This window comes from Ursus maritimus, unplaced genomic scaffold (genome assembly GCF_017311325.1).
Source record: "Ursus maritimus isolate PB19 unplaced genomic scaffold, ASM1731132v1 scaffold_2, whole genome shotgun sequence".
Taxonomy (NCBI): Eukaryota; Metazoa; Chordata; class Mammalia; order Carnivora; family Ursidae; genus Ursus; species Ursus maritimus.
The window spans coordinates 8730208-8757566 of NW_024424452.1; the positions used below are offsets into that span (position 1 = coordinate 8730208).

Below are 27359 nucleotides of genomic sequence, written 5' to 3' on the forward strand. Positions count from 1 at the left end.
TCATACGTAGGGAAGCTGTGATGGCGAGTTCGGCTGCCTCTTCGGTACGACCGCCGAGGCCCAAGAAGGAGCCACAGGCTCTCGTCATCCCCAAGAATGCGGCAGAAGAGCAGAAGCTCAAGCTGGAGCGGCTCATGAAGAACCCGGTGAGACGAGGCGCTCGTTCGACGGCTCCTCTCAGCGCCCTTCCCTTCCAACGCTTCTGGGGACCCGCGGGCCCTCCTCCCCTGCCTCCAGACTTAGGAACTCAGTACCCGAACCCCAGGGCCAGCCCTTAGGAAGGAGTAGGCTACCCCGGAGATAGTGAGCTGCCCCTGGCTTTATGTTGGAGCCCAGCCTGGTTGAGGGCGCTGTGGAGCTGTGTCCCGTGCTCTAAGACACTCCTAGTTTAACTTTCTGTAAATTGGAGTGTTGACTGGAAAGATAGAATCTATGGGTTGGCGCAAGGATTTATTTTCTTCTAAAAAGCACCGATTGTTAGAGGGGCGTTGACCGACATACCTGGGGCAAGTCACTCTCCCCGTCAGGGTCTCCATCCCTTCAGTCATAAAGATAATTGGATGAGGTCTCTTACACTTTTGGCTAGAAAGCGTTGACTCCAGGTGTCGTAGAGTTAAGGGTAGAGGTTCCAGCCATAATTGGTGACTTACGTGTCTGAGTTCTGCTTTGAAGAGTTGGGTGTAGCCCTGGCAAGGCTATGGGCTGTGATAGACCCCAAAGTATACGGAATGAAGTAAATCTAAGGCAGGGAAGAAAATCAGCTCTAGGTCCAAGGACTAAAGCAGCCTTATTTCACCCATCTAGTTAAAAATGGTTTGGTTTTAAGAGGTGTGAATTTGTCAGCAGGTTTGTACTTAAAGATGCTTCCGTGTTTAAATGTTGCAGGACAAAGCAGTTCCAATTCCAGAAAAAATGAGCGAATGGGCACCTCGGCCTCCCCCAGAATTTGTTCGAGATGTAATGGGTAATGTCTTTTGTGTATATGTATGTGTGAGTGAATATAATTTTTGAAGCACAGATATAAAAACCCTGCAGTTAGTATTTGTTAATTAGATTTCTAATAGGAAATAAAGTTCACTGGTTCAGTAATTTTGTGCTTAAAAAGAAGGGGTGTTGTTCTTAGGGTTTAGCACTAGAGAGTTTGCTTTGTTTTAAATAATGCATTGTATTGGTATTTTCTAACTGGAAATAGTTTTATTTGGGGGTTGTAAATTAACATACTAATTATAAAGAAGAATAACGGGTATGAAAAATTTTGAACCCCCATAATTCCACCATTCTCCTTGTAACATTTTTTTTTTAAGATTTATTTGTTTGAGAGAATGCATGCCTGCAAGTGAGCAAGCAAAGGTGGGAGAAGGAGAGAAAGAATCCCAAGCAGACTTCCCATTAAACACGGAGCTGGATCTCAAGAGCCTGAGATCATGACCTGATCCTAAATCACGAGTCAGCCGCTTAAATGACTGAGCCACCCAGGTGCCCCCCACTTGTAACATTCTGATATAGCCTTTCGAACTCCTATAGTCAAAATCACTGAAGTTTAAGAAAAAATGATTTTATAAAAACGTGGTTGTTCGACACATACTACTTAGTAACCTTAAAAAAAAACACACAAGGGACGCCTGGGTGGCTCAGTTGTTATGCGTCTGCCTTTGGCTCAGGGCGTGATCCCGGAGTCCTGGGATCGAGCCCCACGTCAGGCTCCTCCGCTGGGAGCCTGCTTCTCCCTCTCCTACTCCCCCTGCCTGTGTTCCCTCTCTCGCTGACTGTCTCTCTCTCTGTCAAATAAATAAAATCTTAAAAAAATAAAAATAAAAATAAAAAATAAAAAAAATAAAAAAAACACACAAAACAATATACATGGACATCTTTTCAGTTCAGTAGAAATTTAGCATGTCAAATGTGAAATCGTCTGGCAGGGGAGGGAAAGGTCTTAAGCTATGTTCTAGGTTTCTGATGACTCAACCACAGTTTGTTCCTCCTCTTACTACTGTGTTAGAGTGGCATTTTTAGTGACTTCGCATTCAACATTCATGCAACAATTATTTAATGATGACTAAACTATATAAGTCACCGTGCCAGATTCTGGAATACAATGGGGAATGGTCCTTTCCATTACTTCCAGTTTCTTTCTTTGGTCCCTTTTGATTGCTGGATTTCATTAAGAACTCTGGACTCTTCTGACTATAGGTTCAAGCGCTGGGGCTGGCAGTGGAGAGTTCCATGTGTATAGGCATCTGCGCCGGAGAGAGTACCAGCGACAGGACTACATGGATGCCATGGCTGAGAAGGTCAGTGAGCAAAGAGGCTGGCTGCGCCCTTGGGTTTGGGCAATGTGCACTTAGGACTTTTAGGAAAAAGCATTTAGAGAAGAGGAAGTAACACCTGGTTCTTGGCCTGTGTGAAGGCTGCCTTCTAAAGTCAGCATGGGAAACAGACATCAAATCCAGGTTCTTCCTAGGTCGGACTCAGCACATCAGGATGCTCCCACCAGGAGACGAATGAAAGGAGGAAGACCTCCATGTGTGTAGAAGGGACAGCAGAGTCCCCTCTCCCCTCCAGGCCATTTGCCATGAAATGGAACAGAAAGCAGGATCTCCCATCTCACTTGAGTTATTATTTCAAACTATTCTCTTTTTGGCTGAATTCCTATAATTCCATGTAGCTGTATGTTTGATGTGAATAGTAGTGTGCTTTCATGTGTCTGCTTCTTTGAGTGGTCTAGTTAGAGGCTGGCATTTCTTCATGACAGGTGTGAAATAATTAAGAATTGGGCATAGCCTTAGAAATTGTATTAGAATGATTAAGCCTTTTATTACCTGACTGGAAGACCCAAAAACCTCTCTCTTGTTGTTCTTAAAAAATACTCTTTGGACATTTCATTTATTTTTCAGATAGAATTCTTCTACCCACACCAAAAATCTTGGTTTGGGTTTTTTTGTTTTTGTTTTTTTACTAGAATTGAGTTGAATCTGTAACTTAAATTTTTTAGAATGAGAATGGATGTTACAGTGGTTAGTCATCCCCTCTGGAAATGTCTTTTTTTTCCCCCCTGCATCTTTAGTGGGATGATTTATAGAGATTTGGTACATATCTTATATTCATTCAAAGATTTCATGCTTTTTGATTGCAGTGGTGCTAGGTGCTCCTTTATATTACTGGCTATTAGTAAAAATGAGGGGAAAAAAACCATTTTAGTGCTTCTATATTTTCCCACCTGACTATTAATAAAAACGAGGGGCACCTGGGTGGCTCAGTCAGTTAAGCGTTGGCCTTCGGCTCAGGTCATGACCCTAGAGTCCTGGGATCAAATCCTGCATTGGGCTCCCTGCTCAGTGGGGAGCCTGCTTCTCCCTTTCCCTCTGCAGCTCCCTGCTCTCGTTCTCTCTCTCTGTTGAAATAGGTAAATAAAATCTTTAAAAAAAAAAAAAAAACCACAGATATTATTTGGCTAATTCTTTGTTATTTTCCAAACCTGATTTCTCTTCACAACGTGCATGAGAGATTGCCCCTTGTTCTTAATCTTACACCACGCACTGGGAAAGACCTTTTCCTCAGTCTAACCATGATGCCTGTTGTTTTATTGAATGCATCTGTGTGTTTTAGAGAGCGTCACATACTTTACAATATTTATTTGTTTGCTTTTTATAAAGGAGGAAACCACTTTGTCCAATAACATTTGATTTTCCAGTAGTTTGGTTTAAAAAAGACTCACTGTAGAATTTCCTCCTATATGAAGGAAATAAAATGTTTTAAAAAGTTAAAATAACCATTCATTAAGATAGAATACTATTTAGCAATAAAAAGGAAGAATCTAATGATACATGCGACAACATGGATGATTCTGAAAACATGCTGAGTGAAAGAAGGCTTGCATGAAAGAGTATATTGTATGATTCCATTTATATGAAGCTCTACAAGAGGCAAGACTAATCTATGTTAAACGTATATACGTATCAGAACAATAATTGTCTCTAGGAGTTGGATAGGAAGAGGTATGAGAGATCTTTCTGGTGTGATCAAATTGTACACTCAAGATTTGAGCATTTTGAGAAACTGTTAACAAATATTAAACTCTAGTTAATGCTATGCATGGTTAAATCTTTAGAGGTGAGATGTCCTGGTGTCTGCAACTTACTTTGAAATGTGTTTTAAAAAAATGAGATGGATTAACGGACGGATAGGGGTATAGATAGGTGGACAGATGTGATAAAGCAAGTAGCAAAATGTCAGTTGTAGGATCTTGGTGGTGGATATATGGACTGTATAATTCCTTCAACTTTTCTGTGTTTGAAATTTTCCAACGTAAAACACAAGGGAAAATATTAAAGAGATAGACATGATACAGAAGAAAATATGTAAAAGTAAAAATTCACTGGCTGACCAAAATTGAGTTTGGAAAATATCTTTATGATTTGGGGACATAATGGAATCATTGTCGTGGTGGTTTGCTTGTCCTGCAGCCTGTCTTGGCTCCCAGTTGTTGGTGGTTCTTCAGCTACTGCCATCCTCCACTTGGGACTTTCTCAATTCTAGTGGGGAGTTTCTGGTGGCTTGTCACACAGCTACACCTGGTCAACCGTGGTGGGTTTTCCACTGTCAAGAATAAAGAAAATTCAGTGTGAAAACTATCAGAAACACTTTTTAAATTTTTAAACTACTTTAGAGGGAAGGAAATAGAGCAGGCAGTTGGCTCAGCTACCCTCAGTTAGTCTGAACTTTTTATATATTGATTAAAGACCCAGAGAAAATACAGAAAAATGTTTGCAGGGGCTCCTGGGTGTCTCAGTCGTTAAGCGTCTGCCTTTGGCTCAGGATGTGATCCCGGCATTCTGGGATCGAGCCCCACATCAGGCTCCTCCGCTGGGAGCCTGCTGCTTCCTCTCCCACTCCCCCTGCTTGTGTTCCCTCTCTTGCTGGCGGTCTGTCTCTCTGTCAAATAAATAAAATCTTAAAAAAAAAAAATGTTAGCAAACCTTGAGTCCCCAGAGACACCCAGATTCTTATTTCATATGGTGAAGATTTTTTTTTTTAAGATTTTTATTTATTTATTTGACAGAGAGAGAGAGACAACAGCCAGCAAGAGAGGGAACACAAGCAGGGGGGAGCGGGAGAGGAAGAAGCAGGCTCCCAGCCGAGGAGCCTGATGTGGGGCTTGATCGCAGAACACCGGGATCACGCCCTGAGCCGAAGGCAGACGCTTAATGACTAAGCCACCCAGGCGCCCCAGTGAAGATTTTTATTTCACATGGCAAAAGACAGGCTCTGAGGTTAGAAGAAACAAGCAAGAGTATCCTCACCTTTCACAGTGACTAACAGGATGTCACCGCCAAAAGATCGGGTGGTGCTCCATGAGTCCTTGTGGCAGATTCTCAGCCAGTGAGGGCAGCTGCTCCAGCAGCAGAGTGAGACAGGTATGGCTCAGCTTCTAAACAGACCATGTGCTTTTAGCTTTAAGTCATTTACTTTTTCTTTCTTTCTTTTTTTTTTTTAAGATTTTATTTATTAGAGCGAGAGCGCACGTGAACTTAAGCTGGGGTGGGGGGAGAGAGAAGCAGACTCCCCGCTGAGCAGGGAGCCTGACGGGGGTATCCAATCATAGGACTCTGAGACCATGACCTGAGCCAAAGGCAAACACTTAACCGACGGAGCCACCACCCAGGTGCCCCTCAAGTCGTTTACTTTCAACTTGTCCTCTAATCAGCTGATTTTCTTGAAAGGAGACCCTTTTTTTTAAAGTTTATTTACTGAGGTCACGAGTCTGGTGCTCTTCCAACTGAGCCAGCCAGGTGCCCCAACCCTTCTTTTTTATTTCATGATTTTTGCTCTCAGAGCATCCGTGCCAGTCGAAGCAGATCCACACAGCCCTGGCAGTGCAGGCGAGCAGAGTGTTGAAGCCACCTCGTCCTCTGCAGGCTCCTTATTTACCCCGCTGACCTTGATGGCTGTGACTGGAAGAAAGAGATGGTACTGAATAGCAATTGCATCTGTGGTTTGCCAGTGCTTTCCTGTAGGTCATCAAATGTTATTCTTCCTGAAGACTCTGGGAGAGAGGAATTAATCTTTTTCCTGTTTTTCAGGTGAGGAAAACAGGCTTAGAGACAGGGAGCTGCTAGGAAGGACCAGTACAAGGGATGGGTCTGTGTGGATGTGTACACACCTGCGTATGCCTCTGTACACGTGTATGTGCTTGTGCGTCCAGTGGCGGTGATGGTGGTGGCTGTTGCGCTGCTGTGGGATCAGTCGTTTGATAACCGTCATCAGTTAGGACCTGAAAATCCCACGGTTCCCGCTCTGGCCTTCCACCTGATGAGCTCAAGTCACTTTAAGGAGAAAACGCGCTCCTGTGCGTCTCCTCTACTCTCAGTTCTCTGCTACTCTTCTGACACTTCTGGTCACCAAATGTGTGGGGATTCCCCCCACATCAGCCAATTCTGGGACACCAGCTGAGTGTCCTACAATTTAACTCAATTCTGATGCTATCCACGTGGTGAAAATGTCAGATGCCACAGGTTCGGGGCTCAGTCCCACCAGACTGCCTCCCTGCCCCCAATCGCCAATCCCAGGCCCAGGTTGTTACCTGTGCTTCTGAATGGCTGTGAGTTCGAGGTTTCCCACGACTCCTTCCTCGGGTTCGGTTAATTTGCTTACAGGGGCTCACATAACTTCAGGAACAGCCAGGTGGAAAAAGGGGGCACAGAGCTTCCATCCCCTCCCAGCACCTCCACATGTTCATCAACACGGAGGCCACCTGAACCCCATCTTTTTGGGATTTTGGAGGCTTCACTACCAGTTGAGTAAATCATTGGCCATTGGTAATTCGTTCAACCTGCAGCCCCTTTCACCTCCCTGGAGCACAGGAGGTAGGGCTGAAAGTTACCCTCGTCACTCATTAATATAAACTCCTATGGTTGAAAGGGGCTTGTTATAAAAAAAGACACCATTTCACCTTCACCTCTGGAGCTATTTCAGGAACTGGGAACATAATTAAATATTATAATAAAAGATGCCTCTGTGGCGCTTGTATAGGAAACTTACAAGTTTTAGGGCCTCTGTGCCAGAAATAGTGGATGAAGATCAAATACAGTTGACTCTTGAACAAGGTGATTAGGGGCACCCACCCCCCTACCATGCAGTAAAAAATCTGCACATAGATTTTGACTCCCCTAAAACTTCTAATAGCCTATTATGGACCAGGAGCCCTACTGCTAATATAAACAGTCGATTAACATGTATTCTGTATATGTATTAGATACAGTATTCTTAGGATAAAGTAAGAGAAAAGAATGTTAAGAAAATCATAAGAAGAGAAAATACATTTACAGTACTGTCCTGTATTTATCAAAAAAGATCCATGTGTAGGTGGACCCGTACGGTGCAAACCTGTGTTCAAAGGTCAGCTGTGTAGATTTCTTACTATAAATCACAACAGCGCACGAGCCCAGGCCCTGGCTAAATAACCAGCAGGTGTGCCCCTTCCCATGCTCTCGTATTTCGTTGTGCGTGAGTGGTATCTTCACGGCAGGAGTAACGGTGTCCATCAGAGCCAAATATTGATTCCTGCCCCACCTGTTGGGCAGTCTCTTCCAATTCAAGTGGCCCTGGAGACCTCAGTGGGCCTATAGCACCCCCAGTGGTGTGACTTCTCGAGCTCTCATACACTGCCCCGAGGGTGTCTGAACGATGTGTTTTTTCACAGCAAAAATTGGATGCAGAGTTTCAGAAGAGACTGGAGAGGAATAAAATCGCTGCAGAGGAGCAGACGGCAAAGCGGCGGAAAAAGCGGTAAGGGCTTTGTGGCTTCTCATGACCAATGAAACTTAAAGGCAGGAAACGTAAAAGCTGGTGAATGAGTAGTCCTTGTGGTCAGAAGTTCACTGTATGGCCTGCCGAGGCCTTGGGTGTTACGCAGTAGAGGAATGGCCTTTCTTCCGGTATCTGAGGACAGATTGTCACTTGTTGCTGGTGCTTTTCATACACACACACACACACACACACACACACACACACCCATGTTACAGATTCTCCACAGCTCAGGTCAGCACTCGGGTGATGAGGTGGATTTCCGGGCCTCCTCCACTTCGGTATTTTCAAGTTTAACGGTATGCTGTAAGCAAACTTTCTTTAGCTTCTTCCTTAAATTAGGGTGTGTGACCTCCCTCAGTGATACTACGTCAGTATGTAGACTGTATGTGTTTTAATAAATGCTCCCTTGTCCTTTAGAGAGCTAAGTAGGATTCTAAAAGCAGTCCCTAATTCTTAGTCTCTTTCTGGCAATCTGTTAATTTATTGGGTTAGTCGTCTTTCGTTTGCTTTCCGATAGGCATAGTAAATTTAATTAAAGAGCATGTCTGTATGCTACAACTTGATTACATCTTTTTTTCTAGATATTTTGCATTTTTCTTTTACCATGTTTTAGTGTCTGCATGTGGTATTAAATAAGGAAAAAAAACTTGTAAAGCCGTAACATTTCACATGGAAATGCTGCCCGGTCTTCACCAGCTTCAGAAATCTCACCTTTGCTGATGCTGCAATAAAGTTGTCATTTAAAAAAATAAATTTAAATAAATAAAAACAGTCCCTAAATATCTTAGAATGAAAAACATCTCCAGTATTCCTGAGATTGCTTTAATCAGCTCCAGACTTCCAAGGATTTCATTTTGATTCAAGAAGAAAACAGCTTGATAATGTTGATGGTGTTGGAGTAGCAGAATCATGAGAAAGTATTTCTTCCATTTCATTATTATAGTGTTTGTGTAATTATAAGGTCTTTAAACATAAATAGATACTTATTTTCTAAAATATACAGTAAGGTAGTTAAGGAATTAATGCCTTTTATATTTATAGCCAGAAGTTAAAAGAGAAGAAATTATTGGCAAAGAAGATGAAACTTGAACAGAAGAAACAAAAAGGTGAGTGGTATCTACTTTTCTTGGTTGTGGTCTTTCTTGGTGTTGATCACCATGGCTGACCTGTCAAGAATGAGATTGAGAGTTTGGAGCTGGTTGGCTGGCCACTGAAAATGAGGACTTATTTCTATTAGTTAGGACTCATTTAATTGCAGGTGTCAGAAAGGTGAACAGAAGGAAAGATATTGATTGGCTCACATCAAGTCAGGATAGACCTCCCTTCAGGGGTGGCTCCTTGTCCTCAGGCAGGTGCATGTCCTCCCTGTGGTTGTGGGGTACCTGGGGCTGCACCCTACCTCATTCTTGTCCAGTAGGAAAGGCTGAGGGGAGGGGTGCCTGGGTGGCTTAGTTGGTTAAGCATCTGCCTTCAGCTCAGGTCATGATCTCAGGGTCCTAGGATTGGTCTCTCTCTCGTCTATCTTGCTCTCTCTCAAATAAATAATTTTTTTTTTTTTTTTTTTTTTAAGGAAAGACAGGGGGTGTCCCTAGCAAAAGTGGTTTTTTTTGTCTTTTTGGCTCTGATTGAGTCGTGTCAAGTCAGTTAAGAATGCTTTGGGCTCTAAGAAACAGAAAACTCAACTAGCAGTAGTTAAAGAGGAGTTCATTTCTCTCACATGACAAGAAATTTGTGGTAGGTGGCAGCCTGGTGTCGTTCAGCAGCTCAGCAGAGTCAGGCCCAGTATCCCGGCAGTTCTCTTGGCCTTTATTTTGTGGGCATGAGGTGGCTGCTGCAGCTCCAGGCATCATACCTATGTTCGAAGAAGAAAGAAAGGGGAAAGAAGTTGTACTTGTCTTTTTTCTTTTTTTTTTTTTAACAGAAGAGCAAAAGATCCCCCAAAAGTCCCCAACAGATGTTATTTTATATTTCATTGGTCAGTACTAGGTCACTTAGCCATCCCTTGCTGCTGTTAGGCTAGATGAATAGTAAACAGAATTGTGACTATCTTTTTAACCTGTCAGGATTCATCCCTGGGAGCTGGGTACATTGCCACCCTGGACTGAGATGAGATTTTGTCAATGAGGAATAGGAGGTAGCGCTATCCCATAGTCCTGTCCACCTCTGAACATGGCCAGAGGTGCCAGCCACTCCCCTGAGAGCGCCTGAGCTGAGAATCGGGGAAAGAGAGGTCTCCAATGGAAAGGACAAAGGATGCTAAGGGACCAAACACATGATAGCTGCAGACCACATTACTGAATTGGTGGGTCTTCCCTGATTGACCAGCCATGACTCCTGGTTGGACACTTGTGATTTTTGGTCTTTGGATAAAGTCAGATTTTCACTGATACACTAAATATGATTGGTCTGTTCCAGAATCAATTTCCTTCTGAGTTGTAAATATACTAGGTGACACACTGTGTATGGTATAGTTTTAGACTATTTCTTACCATTTCTTAAAATAATTTATTTTACGACACTAAAATGTGATTGCTAGGGGCACCTGGGTGGCTCAGTTGGTTAAGTGTCTGCCTTCGGCTCAGGTCATAATCTCAGGGTCCTGGGATCGAGCCCCACATCAGGATTCCTGCTCTATGGGGAGCCTGCCTCTCCCTCTGCCTGCCACTTTGCCTACTTGTGCTCTCTCTCTGTCTCTCTGTCAAATAAATAAAATCTAAAAAAAAAAAAAAAAAAAATGTGATTGCTAGGACCTCATCCCTCAAATAAACCACCTCTTTACTTTCCCAGCCCTCTTCTCCCTCCCTACACACGGGGGAACCTGGAAGTACTTGATCCATGCTTGCTTGTGGCATCATTTTCCCTCTGTCTGAAGAACTTTTAGTCATTCAGTTAGAAGAGGTCTGCTGGCTATTAATTGTCTTAGCTTTTCTTCATATGAGGCTGTCTTCATATCACCTTTGTTCCCGACAGACATTCTCAGTAGATATAAAATTCTAGATTGGCATTTTTTTCTTACAGCACTTTAGAAGTGCCATTCCACTTTCCCTAGCCTCCAGTTTGTGATGAAAATTCTGTAATCGTTCAAATTGTTCCATCATTGTTTTTCTCTGGCTGCTTTTAAGATTTCTGTCTTTAGATGTCAGCAGTTCGATTATGATGTGTCTACATGTGGATTTCCTTGGATTTATCATGTTTGAAGTTCGTGGAGCTATTCAAATCTGTAGGCATATATGTCTTTTGTCAAATTTGGAATTTTTTTTTCAATCTTTTTATTTCTATTCTTCCTGTTGGATAATTCCTACTGATCTGACTTCAAGCTGTCTCTTTCCTGTGCTATTTTTTTTTTTTAAAGATTTTATTTATTTAACAGAGATAGAGACATCCAGCGAGAGAGGGAACACAAGCAGGGGGAGTGGGCGAGGAAGAAGCAGGCTCATAGCGGAGGAGCCTGACGTGGGGCTCGATCCCATAACGCCGGGATCACGCCCTGAGCCGAAGGCAGACGCTTAACCGCTGTGCCACCCAGGCGCCCCTCCTGTGCTATTTCTATTCTGCTATTGATCCTACCCGGTGAATTTTTTATCTCAATTACTGTGTTTTTTCAGAAAAGTTCAAAAATTTTGACTACTTTTTTCCATGTTTTATTTATTGGAAAGAGAGAGTGGGACTGCACAAACTGATCAGGGGGGCGGAGCAGAGGGAAAGGGACAAGCAGACTCCCCACTGAGCAGCCAGCCTCACATGGCGCGATCCCAGGACCCTGAGATCATGACCTGAGCCAGACCCTTAACCACCTGAGCCACCCAGGCCATCCCCCGGGCGTTTTGAATGTTACATCATGAGGCTTTGAGGTGTTTGTTTTAGTAGTCAGTCAGCCCGCCCGGCTGTGTTCCGGAACACAGGTTCCCATAGCCTCCCGTTCGTTGTGGTTCCAGCGTCAGTTCGGTTTTCCAAGTTTTGCCGTGCTCTCCAGGTGTGTCCTGCATGCGCCGCCCAGTGGCCAGGCTGGGTTTAGTTCTTTGAGTTTGGTTCTCCGTGTTTGGTATGATGATTAGGGCCGCATCCGTGCTTGCGCTGTCAGGCTGACCCCAGGAGTTCATAAATGACTTACGGTGTCTTTTCTAATCTCCTTTTTCTCCATGAGCTCTCCTGTACTTTCTGGTTTCCTGGGACTCCCCTTCTCAGAGCTCCAGCCAGAAAACCGGGGCCTTAGTTATACGCTGGTACATGCCGCCTGCCTCAAGGGCCGTGTGGTGGGAGAACAGAGAAGAAAGGCAAGCAGGGCTTGCCTGGCCATCTTAGGATCACAGCTCCCCCGATCAGAAAGAGAGGCTCCCCTCTTCTGCAGTGTTTGTGCCCACAAGCCCCCATTGCTACCACAGGTGCTGTTGCCACGGTGACTCCGGCAGGATTGCCTGGGAACTAGGGTGTGAGAGGATGGAGAAAAAAGAAGCAACAATTTCCCTTACTCTCAGCAGTAGGAGTCCCTTTCTTTTTTTTTTTTTTTAAAGATTTTATTTATTTATGTGACAGAGAGACAGCCAGCGAGAGAGGGAACACAGCAGGGGGAGTGGGAGAGGAAGAAGCAGGCTCCCAGCGGAGGAGCCCGATGTGGGACTCAATCCCGGAACGCCGGGATCATGCCCTGAGCTGAAGGCAGACGCTCAATGACTGCACTACCCAGGCGCCCCATCCCTTTCTTACTCCTCAGATCAGAACTGGAGGGTTTCTCGTGGAGTTCCGTCTGTGCCCGGGCTCCACTTCTGCATATTGGATTGTCCCAACTCCAGGCCGGGGGTTCTGAGGGGGAAAAAGGCCTCAGGAATTCAGAGCTGTTCCAGCGGCATTTTGTATGCTGGTCTTTCCCCCAGTCTGCTTGCTTCTCAGGAGTCTGTCATTCTGTCCAGGTCCTATAGCTATATTCAGTGGAGAGAAGGAGTCAAATGTGCTTGCTCTGTCTTATCTGGAACCCTCTGTTGTTTTGTTTTGTTTTGTTTTGTTTTGTTTTGTTTTGTTTTGTTTTGAAATCACAGGATTTCAGCCTGGTGCTTATTGGCTCTGTTGATTCAGGTTCCAAAATCCTTTTGAATTCTGATTCTGAAATTCAGCATGTTACCATGTCTTTTTGGGGTTGTCATGGGCAGAGTTGATAAGTATAACTCCTTTGTCATTAGTGTTGAGCCAGACCGGGCCAGGCCGAGAGCCTGAGCCCTCCAGTGTCCACGGGAGAGCTCCGTGTAGGCCGGCAGGGATCTCTTCACTAAAACTTGTAGGGTGGAGGTAATTCTCCAGCTAAGAATCAGCCAGACTCCCTCTTCTTTCCTGACTCACAGACGTGTCATAAGAAATTAAGTGGTAATTTGAGGTTATGGAGTGAGTACAGTGGAGGTAGGTTCTAGGCTTAGCTCTCCCTCCAGCTCACCCTGGCCTCAAGCATCTGGCTTCTCTTATTTGAGCAGATTTCTTTTTTAGCTTATAACTGATTAGCTCTATCCAGATCTAAAATTATGCAGTTTGAGAACTTCGTCAAACATCATGCTGTAATTAAGATACACCATATTTTGGGGGGGGTTCCCTCAGCAGTGAGTCTAAAAACTCTTCCACAACAGAAAACTGAAGTTAGTTTGCTCTGCATTTGTAGTTAATGAACCTGTATTGCGTCTTTGGGGGTCATATTTTAACCTTTTAGTAATCGGTTCTATAATCAAAGGAGACCAGTGGCATCATCCCAGAGCTGGGGTGTCTGGAGTCCTCCTCTAAGCTCGTTTAGACCTTAGGTGCGCGGACCGTGCTGCTTTCCAGCGCCTTTGTTTAATTTGCCTGTGGCTATAAAGCGAATCTGCGGTCGTATGGCAGGCTTTAGTATTCTCAGGGAGATGACTTCCAGAGCCTCCGGCTTGTTTACAGCGGCCTTGTGCCCTCTCACTGCCCGCGTCTTGAGCCTCAGTTCTAGCAAAAAAGACGATGTTTGTGCCCGTGTGGGTTCCGGAGTCACGCCTGGTAACACGATGTTTTCTCACACCGAGGTTGTGATCTTTGCTCGCTGGGTCATGCAGTTTCCAGGTTGCAGCTGTCGTTTTTCCCAACATGAATAGAATAGACTAGAAATTGTCAGAGTGTGTTACACCTCTGCATGAAGTGATCTGTGAAATTTTCTTTCAGTTTCTTTGTCGGCTGTGGCTGCCAACAAGTTTCAAAATCGTTGTAGTACGTGGGCCCTGCTCTTAGGCTCAGTTGTGACTTTAGCACCTGGGCAGACTGACCGGTGATTAGTAAAACTACGTGGCCGGGTATGCCTTGTACCGGGGAGCAGGATAGAGAGTGCTGGACGTGAGGGTGATGTGTGTGTGCCTTCTTCTCCTGTGCCTTCTCCGTTTCTTTCCTCGTTTTTCACTTTGTGAAAGAGAAAATAGATTTTCTTGCTGTCTGGTTGAAGAGAAACTTAGTGTGGTGATACGGTGTTGGGCCACTAGGTGGCTTCAGTGCACCACTGGGTTCTTGAGGAACTTGGACTGAAAATCGCTCCAGCTATTTAGGCCCTTCTAAAAAGCGGTGAGCAGCCGCTGGCTAGGCGTTCCATTCTGTTGTTGGAGAGGAAATATCCCTGTTTCTTGTCCACACTGGTCCAGTAATTCAGTGAAGGCGCCCTGTAGTGTAGTCTGCATGACACCATGGGTTGGCTTTAGGCCAGCGTGGATTATTTTGAAACCTTGAACTCCCCAAACAGGGTTACTCATCCTAACACAGGCCTGCCTACCAGAGAAACCTAGGGTGGCCCCAGGGGATCTGTTACGAGGCACATCCAGAGCAGTTTCTCACGCTCGGCACTCTGGCATTTTGAGCTGAAGAACTCCTTGTTGTGAGGGGCTATGCCTGTTCACCGTGGGATTTTTAACTCTGCCCACTAGATGCCAGTACTGCCCACCGTCCTCTGGTTACTGACAGTCCAAAAATGTCTCCAGCCTTTGGTCTTGGGGGGGGGGCAAAATTGCCCCAATTAAGACTCCTATCTCAACTGGTCTCTGGTGTTCGGAAGGTACTCAATATATGTTTTAGATTGAACTGTTTGTTTCAATGCCAGAATTCTTATATATGCTATGTTGGAAAACTATCCATACCCTTTGTGCCTTTGGAGAATAAAGATAGTAGGGGTGCCTGGGTGGCTTATTCGGTTAAGCAGCTGCCTTTGGCTCAGGTCATGATCCCAGGGTCCTGGGATCAAGCCTCATATCAGACTCCCTGTTCAGGAGGGAGTCTGCTTCTCCCCCTCCCTCTGTCCCTCAAATAAATAAACAAAATCTTTTTAAAAAGAGAGAGAATAGAGATAATATATGATCATTTTAGAAGTTTTTGGAATATGCATAAAAGAATAAAGTCAAAAATTTAACTTATCTATAATCCTTACTAAAAACAGTCATTTTAGCATTTGGATGATATTTCTTTTTTTTTTTTTTTTCAGTTTTTAAATATATATCACATAAGTCTCTTTATGTAAATGCTGTATTTATAGTTCTAATTTTATCACATAACGTTGTCTCGTAAATATTTTCCCATGTTCTTACGATTCCATAGTACAAGGCAGGATTTTTTCATCTGTTCATCTGTTTTCATCTGTTCTTTCTTCTGTTTGTTTGTTTTTTTTAAAGTTAATATCCGTTTTGGGGCACCTGGCTGACTCAGTCAGAAGAGCATGTGACTTTTGATCTGGGGATCGTGAATTCAAGCCCCATGTTGGTGTAGAGATTACGAAAACAAGTAAACTTTAAAAAGTAAATAAATAAGTTAAAATCAGTTTCAGTTACACTCAGTGGCGTTTACCTGGTATTCCTAAAATATGTGAATAAAATCTTAGATTCCTGGATTTTAAAATATTGTGTAAACAATAGTGTAACAGTAATGGAAACAGCTCAGATATTATCCTAATAAATCCCCTTTCTTTCCATTTGCTTTGTCTCTCCCCACATGTGCATGTGATTAGTGTATGAAAGTTTTCTGTTTTGCTTATTTCATTTAATACTGTAAGCATTTCCAGTCCTTCGTAATTTGTTCAGTGATAATATCCAGCATTTGTCATGCTGCAATACACCTCTTTCCCTTTTGTCAGACATTAGATTGATTGGTTTTTGTCTTCTTTAGAAGACAATTTTTATTGAATATTATGTACCTGTCTCCCTTCCCCCTTACGGTTTATTTCTTACGACAGATTTCTAGCAGTGGGAATTACTAGACTACAGAGTATAAAAAGATCTCATGGCTCTTGAAATACGTTTCTTTCCAGAGGAGTTGTACCGATTATTACTGCCGTCAGCAGTGTGCACTTCTACCATATCCTTGCCAGCACTGGCTTTTAAAAATTATTCCTCCATGTGGATAAGAATGTGACTTCAAAAGCAGTCAGGGTCTCATTGGGGATTTAGTAAAAACCGTACAAAGATCCAGATCTAGACCTGGCGGGACCAGGGTAGCAGTCTCCACTCTCTTCCCAGCCCAGCCCCTGCTTCTCCCACCTGTCTACAACCCCCAAAGCTCTTTTTAAAACAGAGCTTAGACTGTCCTTTGTTCTTTTGCTTATTGTTAAAAAACAAAATTCATCCAAGTAAATGTAAGGTTCTGATTGGTTTTATTAAGCAATTCATGAGTCGGACAGCATCCCATCCAGCAAGTAGAGAGATACCCCCAAGAGATGTAAAAAAAAAAAAAAAGGAAGGTTTTTATTGGAAGGAGGATGGGGCAAGGAGTTACAAGCAAAGGGAAAGAAAGAATTGTTTCAGGCCAGGAAATCTTTTTTAGGGGAAAGGGACTGGCAGGGTTTTTATCAGCATATGACCTCTGTGGTGTGGATCAGGAAATTTCAGATCACCTGTTAAAAAGTCACATTCCTGGGCTAGATTGAAACTGTAATTAAGTCTTGGTATGCTGTTGGGGGTGGGGGCAAACGACTCAATTTTTGACTTGTGTTTTCTTTTTTCATTTTATATAATAGTGGGCACCTGGCTGGCTCAGTCAGTGGGGCATATAACTCTTGATCTCAGGGTTGTGAGTTCAAGCCCTACATTGGGGGTAGAGTTTACTTTAAAAATATATATATAATAACAATAGCTAATGTTTATTGAACATTTATTATGTACCCCCAGCTGTAAGTGCTTTGCGAATATTAATATTATCCTCCCAGTGGCCCTGAGAGATAGGTCGGCAGTGGTGTTATCCCCATTTTACAGTTGGGGGACTGTAGGCACCAAACAGAGCTAGAGGGAGGGAGTGTCGGGGCACGATTGGAACCCAGGTAATGAGTCTCCACTGCGCAGTGTGTTACCCACAAGGTGACCCTGCTTGGAATCTAGTCAGCAGCTCCTGCATTCCCAGTTCCCTTTCCATTCGCTCCACCAGTCTGGTCTGGCCGTTCTCTTCCACGGGTTCTCTGCTTCCGCCAGGTGTACATCTCTGTTCTTCCGCCTCACTTCACATGCTCAGGTCTCTGCTCTTTCCTTGTTCGTGCTCCGTGACTCCCCATCTGCCCGAAGAGCTTCTAGTCATCCTGCTCCTTCCTCTTGCAATGTCTTCTCTCTTTGTAAAGCCTTTCCTACCCTCCCTCCCCAACCTAACCTAATTTAGCCTTCCCCTCCACCTTGCTCCCAGAGGGAGCATGTACTTGGTTTAAAGAATCTGCTAAATTACAGAATGTGGTTATCTCTTGAAGGAGCCAAGGGCAGACTGCCCCAAGATGGGCCACGTTGGCATGAACATTCGTTTTTGAATTTGTTAACCTTAAAGTAAGAATTGCCAGTTATTTTACCGGCAAAATGGGGGTCATTCAGGAATAAAAGAATTGCAGTTTGGGACAAACAACCTCTGGTCAGACTGCGGGCAAGTCTAGAGAACAGAGGAGAGGCAATGTGTTTTTTGTTTTGTTTTGTTTAAGATTTTATTTATTTATTTGAGTGAGAGAGAGCGAATGAGCACAAGCGGGGTTGGGGGGTAGGCAGAGGGAGAGGGAGAGGCAGACTCTCCGCCGAGCAGTGAACCCAGTGCAGGGCTCAATCCCAGGACCCTGGATCGTGACCTGAGCCGAAGGCTTAACCTGCTGAGCCACCCAGGCGCCCTGAGGCAGTAATGCTTTTTTAAGGAGAAAAGGGGTAAGTTGGGAAGGCTGTTATAAACTAAAAGTTCAGTGGAGTAAACTGGTAATTCAAAGTATGGTGGCTTCTCAGTGGCTAAGCTTTTGGCGGTTGGGGGGGTACATGGAAAGCATTTCTTTCTCCACCTGGGATAGTAGAGTAGTATCCAGATAAAAGATCAAGTCCATCTCTTCTTGTTGGGTCTGCAACTGATGGTGAGGGGGTGGGTGCAAAAACCCTCAACTCCATTTTAGTAAGGTTTCCTGTTACTAGTTTTCACAAGTTGGAAGCAGTCAAAACCCAGCAGATTCAGGAAAAGCTCTTTACCTCCCCCTCAACTGCCTGCTGTACCAGGAAGAGAGCTATTAATAGGGATTCCTCTTTACCTAAGAAATTATCTGCACAATAGGGCAACCTTTGTTTTCCAAACATCTCCTGTTACCTTCCTGCTAATGGTCTTCCACCTCTTTGTATCCTCAGACTCCTACCCCTCTCCTATGCTCAGGATGTCACTTAAGCCTTCCTGTTGCCTGTTTTTTGGAATTTTGTGTCTGTCTGGATTCCCCATACATAAAAAAACTAAATTTGATTTTCTCCTATTGCTGTCTCATGTCAGTTTGGTTCTTAATCCAGCTAGAAGCACCTTGAAGGGCAGAGGAAATTCTTCCTCCCCAACACTATTCAGCTATAATCCTAGTTCCATGAGTGTAGGGCAATGTCTTTTGTTGTTTTAATAAAAAACTTTAAAAATGGTTTTAGATTTACAGGAAAAGTTCAGAGAAGTATAGTCCAAAGGATTTCCATATATACCAGCTTCCTCTTTTGATAACATCTGAAGTTAACCGTATTGTCACAATTAATGAACCAGTATTGATAGATGTATTAGCTGAAGTCTCTACTTTATTCAGATTCCCTTAGTTTTTACCTAATGCCTTTTTATTGTTGCAGAAACCCATCCAGAATATCATATTACATTAAATTACCACGTACCCTTAGGCTTCTGTTAGCTGTGACAGTTTCTTAGACTTGCTTGTTTTTGACGACTTTGAGAGTTTGGAGGGTTGGGTGTCCTGTCGAATCTCTGTCAGTTGGGATTTGTCTGCTGTTTTTTTCCTGATTAGGCTGGAGTGATTTATTTTGAGGAGGAAGGCCACACAGATAAAGTTCCATTCTTAATCACATTCTATCAAGGCTGTATGCTGTCAAGATGACTTGTGCTGTTGAGGCGTTGACCTTGATCACCTGGCTGAGGCAGTACCTGTCAGGATTGTCTGTTGTAAATTCACTCTGTTTTTTCCCCTCCCACACTGTACGTTTTGGAAAGGAGTCACTACATGCAGCCTACCCTTGAAGACTGAGGGGTTATGCACCCTCTCGGTGAGGGTGGAGTGGCTGCGTGGGTTATTTGACATCCTGCACAGGTTGATCTCTTCTCCCCTGTTTGTTTATATCAGTATGGACTTGCGGGCATTTATTTTATACTTTAGGTTGAATCCAGTACCACCTTATTTACTGTTTTGCTCAGATCGTTCCATCCTTGGCTGCGGGGAGCTCTTTCCTTTGGCTCCTCTGTCCCTTTTACATACTCCCGTCATTATGGGATTTGGATTTTTTTTTTTCTTCTTTTTTAAGCACATCCTTACTTTCTGGCAGTATAAGCTGTTCCAGACTTACCTTTTATGTTTTCTGACCCAGACGCAGCCATTTCTCCAAGGAGTCTTGGTTCATTTTATTGGGGAATGGTTTTAGAAACGAAGATCTGGGGGTTAGGCGTGTTCTTTGCTGCTGGGGTGGTGTTGTTTGTAGTTCCCCTTAACTGTTAGAACAAGGAAATATGCACGTGTACTAACCAGTGTGTGTACACGTATTTATGATATTTATATAATCATCTATGTTGATCTCTGTTATGCTAAACTTGAGTTTATACTGATGTCTCCAACTCTGATCCATTGCCACATAGATCACTCCAGCCTTCCATCATTAGCCTCCAACCTCATTCCAGCTTGTTTGCCCATAACCTCCCCCTCCAACAGTGAGATACCTGGCCTCTACCCTCCACCATTCGTTTATTCAGTTGTCCAGTTCCAGTGCATGTGGATAGTGGCTTCAGAATTAACCTGTTACCTGTGCGAAACAATTCTATCAGCTAGAGTCCAGTGTTCTGTACGGTTCCTTTGCCTTTGGTCTTACAGACTCCACTGTTTCCAAAATTACTTAGGGCAGCACTTTTCTCCCACCCCCTTCATGGAAGTTGTTTCATCCATTTGTTGTAGAGTTGGATTCATGTGTCACCTTTTGCATTCGTCCTGGGATCCTAAATAACTTTTTAAATTTGCATACATTGAGATTTACTCTTTGTGCTGTAAAGTTCTGTGAGTTTTGACAAATGCATGGCATCCTGTAGCCACTATTAAATATCCTACAGATTGTTTCACTGCCTGAAAAAGAATCCCGTGCTTCACCTCCAGCCTCCTCCCACCCACAATCCCTGGCAACCACGCGTCTGTTCACTGTTTTCCATAATGCCGTACAGTTGGAGTCCTACAACACGTAGCCTTTTCAGCTGGCTGCTTTCACTTAGAAAAATGCACTTAAGATCCATCCATGCTTTTGCCTGGCTTTACAGCTCATTCCTCTTTGTTGTGGGATGGCATCCATCACGTGGCTGTGCCGTGGTTGGTTTACCCATGCACCTGTTGAAGGACATTTTGGTTGTATCCTGTTTCCGGTGATTATGAAGAAAGCTGCTGCAAACATCTGTGTGATGACTTTCGTGTGGGTGTTTTCAGATCTGCTGAGTGTATATCTAGGAAGGTGGCTGCCGGGCCTATGATAAGAGTGGGTTTAGCTGCGTAAGAAACTGCAGACCAGCTTCCAGAGCAGCTGGACCATCCTGTGTTCCCACCAGCAGTAAACGAGAGCGGCTGTCCTCCGCATCCTCACCAGCAAGTGGAGCGTCAGTTTGTTAAATTTTAGCCGTTCTAGTCTGTGTGTTGTGGTATCTCACTGTTGTTTTAATTTGGGACAGCCTCTTTTTGATTCTTGTGTCCTTGATATTAAACATAGTAGTGATAAACACTTTGTTTTTTGCTTATCATGTTGAAGGAATGAGCAAGTGAAATTACTGTCGAATTACCAAAGGACTTGAGTGTGCACCAGATTCCTGGGCATCTCCTTTTTGAGAGTGATGTTTCTAGGCCCTGACAACATGTTTCCCACACATAGGCATCAGTTGTGTTTATATTAGGTGAGGAGCCCGTTGCCAAGTGCTTTCTAGTCACAGGGATGATTTGAGCCTTCCTCTTGTAGTCAGCATCTCGGGCATCCAGAACAGCCAGTGCACAAACATCCAGGTTGGTCAGTGTTTTACTGTTTCTTTAAGACCCGAGTTAAAGATCAAATCCTGTGCACCTGTCCTGCTATGTTCAGACCTATGTAGGGGTTAGTGGTTCTTAGGGAACCTTGAGGCAGACAGAGTATGACTGAGTTATGGAACAAAGCTAATCATCAGCAGTTTCCACCTTGGAGCCCAAGTTCTGGAGCAGGGTCCCCAGCTGGTATACAAGGAATGGGCTACAAGTGGCAATGACCGTGTTCCCCTTGGCCTTCGGGGTGGAGACTGAGGGCGCAGGCTTTGGACCGGTTGCTCCACGTGCCATAGAAATAGCATCCTTGGGGAAGGGGGTGGGGGATTGGGATAGGCTGGTGATGGGTATTAAGGAGAGCACATATTGCATGGAGCACTGGGTGTTATACTCAAATAATGAATCATGGAACATTACATCAAAAACTAAGGATGTACTGTATGGTGACTAACATAACATAATAAGAAATTATAATTAAAAAAAAAAAAAAAGAAATAGCATCCTTGTCTGTGAGGGCCGCGCTCAGGGAGCTGGGGGGTACTGCCCTAGCATCCAGCGGCTCAGAGCCAGGTTTTTGATGAATCTCTAGTTTTTCACTCTGTCTTTCCATGGCATGCATGGTTTTTCTTTTCTTTTCTTTTCTTTTTTTTGTATTGTAAAATACACATAACATTTGTCATCTTGACCATTTTTAAGTGACAGTTCAGTGGTGTTAAGTGCAGCCGTCCCTACTCTCCATCCCCAGAACTCTTCATCTTGTAAAATGAAAACTATACCTAATTAAACACTGACTCCCCCTCCCCCCAGCCCCTCACAACCACCGGTTACTCTGTCTCTGTGCATTGGAATCATAGGTGTCTGTCTCTCTGGGGCTGGCATATTTCACTGAGTGTGATATCCTCAAGGTTCATCCGTTGTGGCAGGTGTCAGAACGTCCTCCTTCCTTTTTTAACGCTGAGTAATATTGCATTGTGTGCACAGACTGCACTTTGCTTATCCATTCAGTGCGCTCACCTCGCCCCTGTCTCCACCTCGTTTTCCTTTTGCCTCAGTTTGCTTGTGTACTGCTGCGGGCACGGTTCGGCAGAGGCCTAGAGAGTCAGTCCAGGTCAGAGTCCTGATTCTTAGTGATGATTATGAGACCTTGAGTAACAAGTTACATAACCTCTGTGAACTCCATTCCTCATCTGTAAAATGGATCTGTAGTGGTACTTGTCTCTAAGACTTCTCTTTTTTTTTTTTTTTTTTTTTAAGATTTTATTTATTTACTTGACAGAGAGAGAGACAGCCAGTGAGAGAGGGAACACAAGTAGGGGGAGTGGGAAAGGAAGAAGCAGGCTCACAGCGGAGGAGCCTGATGTGGGGCTCGATCCCAGAACGCCGGGATCACGCCCTGAGCCGAAGGCAGACGCTTAACCGCTGTGCCACCCAGGCGCCCCTAAGACTTCTCTTTTTAAATAATCTCCACACCCAAGGTGGGGCTTGAACTCCCAAACCTGTGATCAAGAGTAGCACGCTCCACTGACTGAGCCAGCCAGGCGGCCCTATCTCATAGATTTCTGTTAGAACGAGACAAGGTGGTGTATGGAAGGTCTTAGCCTGTGCCTGGCACATAAGAGGTGGTTTGTTTTTTTTTTTAAGGTTTTATTTATTCATTTGAAAGAGAGGGAGACAGAGCACAAGCAGGGGGAGAGGGAGAAGCAAGACTCCCTGCTGAGCTGGGAGCCCGACACAGGGCTCAATCCCGGGACCTGGAGATCATGACCTGAGCTAAAGGCAGATGCTTAACCATCTGAGCCACCCAGGCACCCCCACGTAAGAGGTTTTCAACAAATATTAGTTATTAAAACATAATTGGGGCACCTGGTTGGCTCGGTCAGTTGAGTGTCTGACTCTTGGTTTCAGCTCAGGTCATGATCTCAGGGTTGTGAGATCGAGCCCGACGTCCGGCTTCCCGCTCAGTGCAGAGTCTGCTTGAGAATCTTTCTCTGCCCCTCCCCCCCAAAATAAATAAATCTGAAAAAATAAAACATGCTCACTGTTTGTACTTTTGAAACTTCTCATTCCTGTTGGTATGAGGTTGAGGAAAAGGAGGAATATCCTAAAGTAATGAAACTAAATCTGAGAGACGGTTTCCAGCCATTGCCATGAGTGCTCTTTAGTGTCCCATCCTGGGGTGTGAGGGTGAGTCGTAGACTGTGCTGTGCCCTGGGCCCCCCAGGCCTCCCACCTTGAAGCTGTCTGTCTGACCCTGTGACGGCAGCAGTAGCAAAGCTCTGGGTCCCTGTGGGCCCTGGGGGTGCTGGAGCGAGTTCCTGCACATCTGCAGGGAGGAGGCCTGTTGGGCCTAGGGAGCCCACGGTGCCTGCGAAGGGCTGGAGGACAGGGCTGCCTCTGTGGGCTCTGGCTCTCCTGTTCCAGCTCTTGCCCACTCCCCTGCCCCCAGAGAGGCGGGGGAAGGAGGAGGAGCTGGGAACAAGTTGTCTTTCAGCTCAGCACTGTGGGTACCGGCATGACTACCGGGGAAGTGTTGGAATTCAGAGCTGCACGTGGAGTGTCAACAGAGAAGTTTTCTGGGTCTGTGGGAAGAGCTGGAAGCTGGCATATTTGTTGTGGGCAGAGCCCTCTGCTACACAGTTTTTGATTCCCTTTTGCAAATTGTCGTGAGAGCTTGAGATTTGGGCAGGAGTGTTGTTGGCCTAACATTAAGTGTTAAAGAGCTAGTTGGGGATGTGGCCCTGCCATGGTGACAGTGACACACATTGGGGGGGCGGCATCTAAAAAGCAGTGGGGGGGGGGCGCCTGGGTGGCACAGCGGTTAAGCGTCTGCCTTCGGCTCAGGGCCTGATCCCGGAGTTAGGGGATCGAGCCCCGCATCGGGCTCCTCTGCTGTGAGCCTGCTTCTTCCTCTCCCACTCCCCCTGCTTGTGTTCCCTCTCTCGCTGGCTGTCTCTATCTCTGTCAAATAAATAAATAAAATCTTTTTAAAAAAAAAATAAAAAATAAAAAAATAAAAAGCAGTGAGGGAGGTGCCTGGGCTGCTCAGTCGGTTAAGTGTCTGCCTTCAGCTCAGGTCATGATCCTAGGGTCCTGGGATCAAGCCCGCATTGGGCTCCCTGCTCAGCAGGGAGCTTGCTTCTCCCTCTCCCTCTGTTGCTCCCCTTGCTTGTGTGTGCACGCACACGCGTGCTCTCTCTGTCAAATAAATAAAATAAAAAGCAGTGAGTCTCAATTGATGGGGTGTTGGGCTCTCTTTATGGATGCTGCCAGACCGTCTTCACAAGGATGAGATCCAGCTGCCAGCAGTGCTAGATCAGTTCTGTGACTGAGCCCTTATATCTGAGACCTGGCACGAGGGACCGATGGACGTGCGGACCTCCTCTGTCTCGCTGTCGTACTGTGCGGGAACTACAGCTGACCCTTGAACAACATGGGTTTGAACTGTGTGGGTCCACATATATGTAGTTTGTTGTTTTTTTTTTTTTTTACAGTACAGCACTGTGAATGTATTTTCCTGATCTTAATAACATTTTCTTCTATCTAGCTCACTTTTTTTAAAGTGTACTTTACCGTAAGAATGCAGTATGCAATACATCACATACAAAATCTGTTAATGGACTGTTTATCTTATTAGTAAGGCTTCTGGTCAACAGTAGGCTATTAGTTACGTTTTGGGGGAGTCAGGAGTTACCCATGAAGGGGTGCCGAGGTGGCTCAGCTGGTTAAGCATCCAACTTGATTTCCGCTCAGGTCTTGATCTCAGGATCATAAGTTCAAGCCACGCTGGGCATGGAGACTACTTTTAAAAAAAAAAAAGTTACACGTGGATTTTTGACTGCGTGGGGGGTTGGCGCCCCTAACCTCTGCACTGTTCAGGGGCAAACTGTAGTTCATAATCTCTCCTCAGTGCTCCTCCATTTTTATTTTTATTTTTTTTAAAGATTTTATTTATTTATTTGACAGAGATAGAGACAGCCAGTGAGAGAGGGAACACAAGCAGGGGAGTGGGAGAGGAAGAAGCAGGAAGAAGCAGGCTCCTCCATTTTTAAAGTGTCCCTTGGGGACGCCTGGGTGGCTCAACCATTAAGCGTCTGCCTTCAGCTCAGGGCGTGATCCCAGGGTCCTGGGATCGAGCCCTATATCGGGCTCCCTGCTCCACGGGAAGCCTGCTTCTCCCTCTCACACTCCTCTTGCTTGTGTTCCCTCTCTCGCTGTCTCTCTCTGTCAAATAAACAAATAAAATCTTTAAAAAAAAAAAGTGTCCCTTGGTTCTCTGGGTGAATTTGTATGTCTCTAATCAGATGTCATGTGATTACAGGATCCAGTCAGTCCCAGGAGCAGCCATCCAGTAGCTCTGAGGAAGCATCTGGAACAGAGGAGGAGGAGGAGGAGCAGCCCAGCTTCATCATGGGGCGATGACAGTGTTTGCTGTAGTGACTGTCTGGAGCCTGGCCCATTCTGTGATCAGGGCCCAGAAAACCCTCCACACGACCCAAGGGAAAAGGAGGCTCTGTTTCAACTCAGTTCCCCTCCCAGTGCCTTGCTGGAGAGAAGCAAGTGGGAACCCATCCTGACTACTGACAGCCCCGCCTGTTGGCAGGCCTCCAGGCCTGTGGGACAGAGAGGCACTGCCGAGCAGAGTGAATGAACTCCCACTAATGGGGAACACATATAACCTTCCGCCCCTGGTGCCTGTTCTCCTGTTTGGACAGTGATGAGTTTGGACTGGTTTCTGTGAAAGAAATGTTTGTTTAGTAAAGAACAGAAACACTTTAGGTTTGGTTCAGACCTGTGTAATGTTGTTCCAAAGCTGTAGGGAAGGCTGGGAAGCGATGTGACAGGGGTGGGCCTATTTCCAGGCTTGCTGAAGGAAATGGCCCTGGCTCTGGGGCCAGGCTGCACTGCACAGTGCAGGAGCCCCACTTCCTCCCGCTGAGGGGCAGACTGTACCCCATAATACATGCTGCGGCCCAGTAGCCCCCAGTCCCCAAGTGTGAATTGGGAAGCGCCAAGTATGTGCAAGGGGAGATGTGGGGCTCGGCCATGGGGCCAAGCCCCACGAAGGGCAACTTGGTGCATGAAGAGTGCTTTTGAGAAAAACAAAGACTAGAAAAATAAGCAGGTAGAGAATCGAAGCTGGACTGGAGCAGAGCAGAATATGGGCAGTCCTGGCCCAACCCAAAGGGAGGGAGTGAATTGGCCAAAACTGCATTTTCGTCCTCTGGTAAAGGGGGAGCTAAACAAAGTGCGAGAGGACCAGGGGCAGCCTCTCAGGCCAGCAGGAGAGACAGAGATGGTTTGAATTAGAGCCTTTGCTCACTTTTGGGGTTATCTCCAGTTCCAAGTTTCTAAGTATATTTTGTGCCTTTTATGGAGTTCGATAGAATTAAGGAAATAGTGGTTTTGAGCTAAGGGAAACTAAGAAGCATCTTGTTTTTCCTTTTTGCAGTATGGATTTTCCTGGCCCCACCTTCAGCCAGGTGACATCTGTGATCACTTCTGTCCTTTAAGCAATTCAAGCCACGGGAATTTTTCTTTCCCACGAAGCTGAAATGGAAAATCAGCCCTAATAAATTAGCGCGCTCCGTGGCTGTACATTTTGGAACCTGTGTTTCTCTCTTCAGGGACTGGCTGGTTAGTTTTGTGTTTATTATTTGTTCTGTCTTTGTGTTGTTGGTTCCCTTATCTCCCCGCAAGATGTGTGTCACAACTCTTGCTTTGAATCTGCAGCCTGCGTCTCGTGGGTGTTCTCTTGCCCTGCAGGCTGTCGACTGTGCTAGAACTTGGAGCCTGAAGACCTAGGTATTCCAGTTCTTTTTTTAAAACATTTTATTTGAGAGAGAGAGAGAGAACACGAATGGCAGAGGGAGAGGGATAAGCAGACTTGGCCCTGAGCGTAGATCCCAGTGTGGGCGCAATCCCAGGACCCCCGAGGTCGTGACCCGAGCCAAAGTCAGAAGCTTACTGCACCGACTGAACCACCCATGTGCCCCCTGGGTATCTCGGTTCTGATGCTCCCTCTGGTGCATCTGGCCAAGAGCTTCCTGACACACCACGCAGAAGTGTGTTGGAC

General features: G+C 45.1%; 1 protein-coding gene and 1 long non-coding RNA gene across 3 annotated transcripts in view; one reads left to right on the forward strand and one right to left on the reverse strand.

Moving 5' to 3' along the window:
* The first annotated feature begins 7 nt into the window (after positions 1-7).
* On the forward strand, positions 8-26061 carry PRKRIP1 (PRKR interacting protein 1). Its single transcript, XM_008698526.2, has 6 exons — positions 8-146; positions 886-964; positions 2191-2291; positions 7700-7785; positions 8848-8912; positions 25605-26061. The coding sequence occupies exons 1-6, from the start codon at positions 21-23 to the stop codon at positions 25703-25705; spliced, it is 558 nt and encodes a 185-aa protein (XP_008696748.1). The 5' UTR covers positions 8-20; the 3' UTR covers positions 25706-26061.
* LOC103670137 overlaps positions 5601-27359 on the reverse strand; it is a 28278-nt gene continuing 6519 nt past the window's right edge. The window contains exons 3-5 of one of the 2 annotated variants that reach the window (XR_005835976.1): positions 9524-9658; positions 8928-8972; positions 5601-5951 (exon numbers count right to left, since the gene is read on the reverse strand). This is a non-coding gene — a long non-coding RNA (uncharacterized LOC103670137). Of the gene's footprint in view, positions 5952-8927; positions 8973-9360; positions 9659-27359 lie in introns of those variants that run through there. The other variant, XR_005835975.1, reaches the window with a different exon arrangement.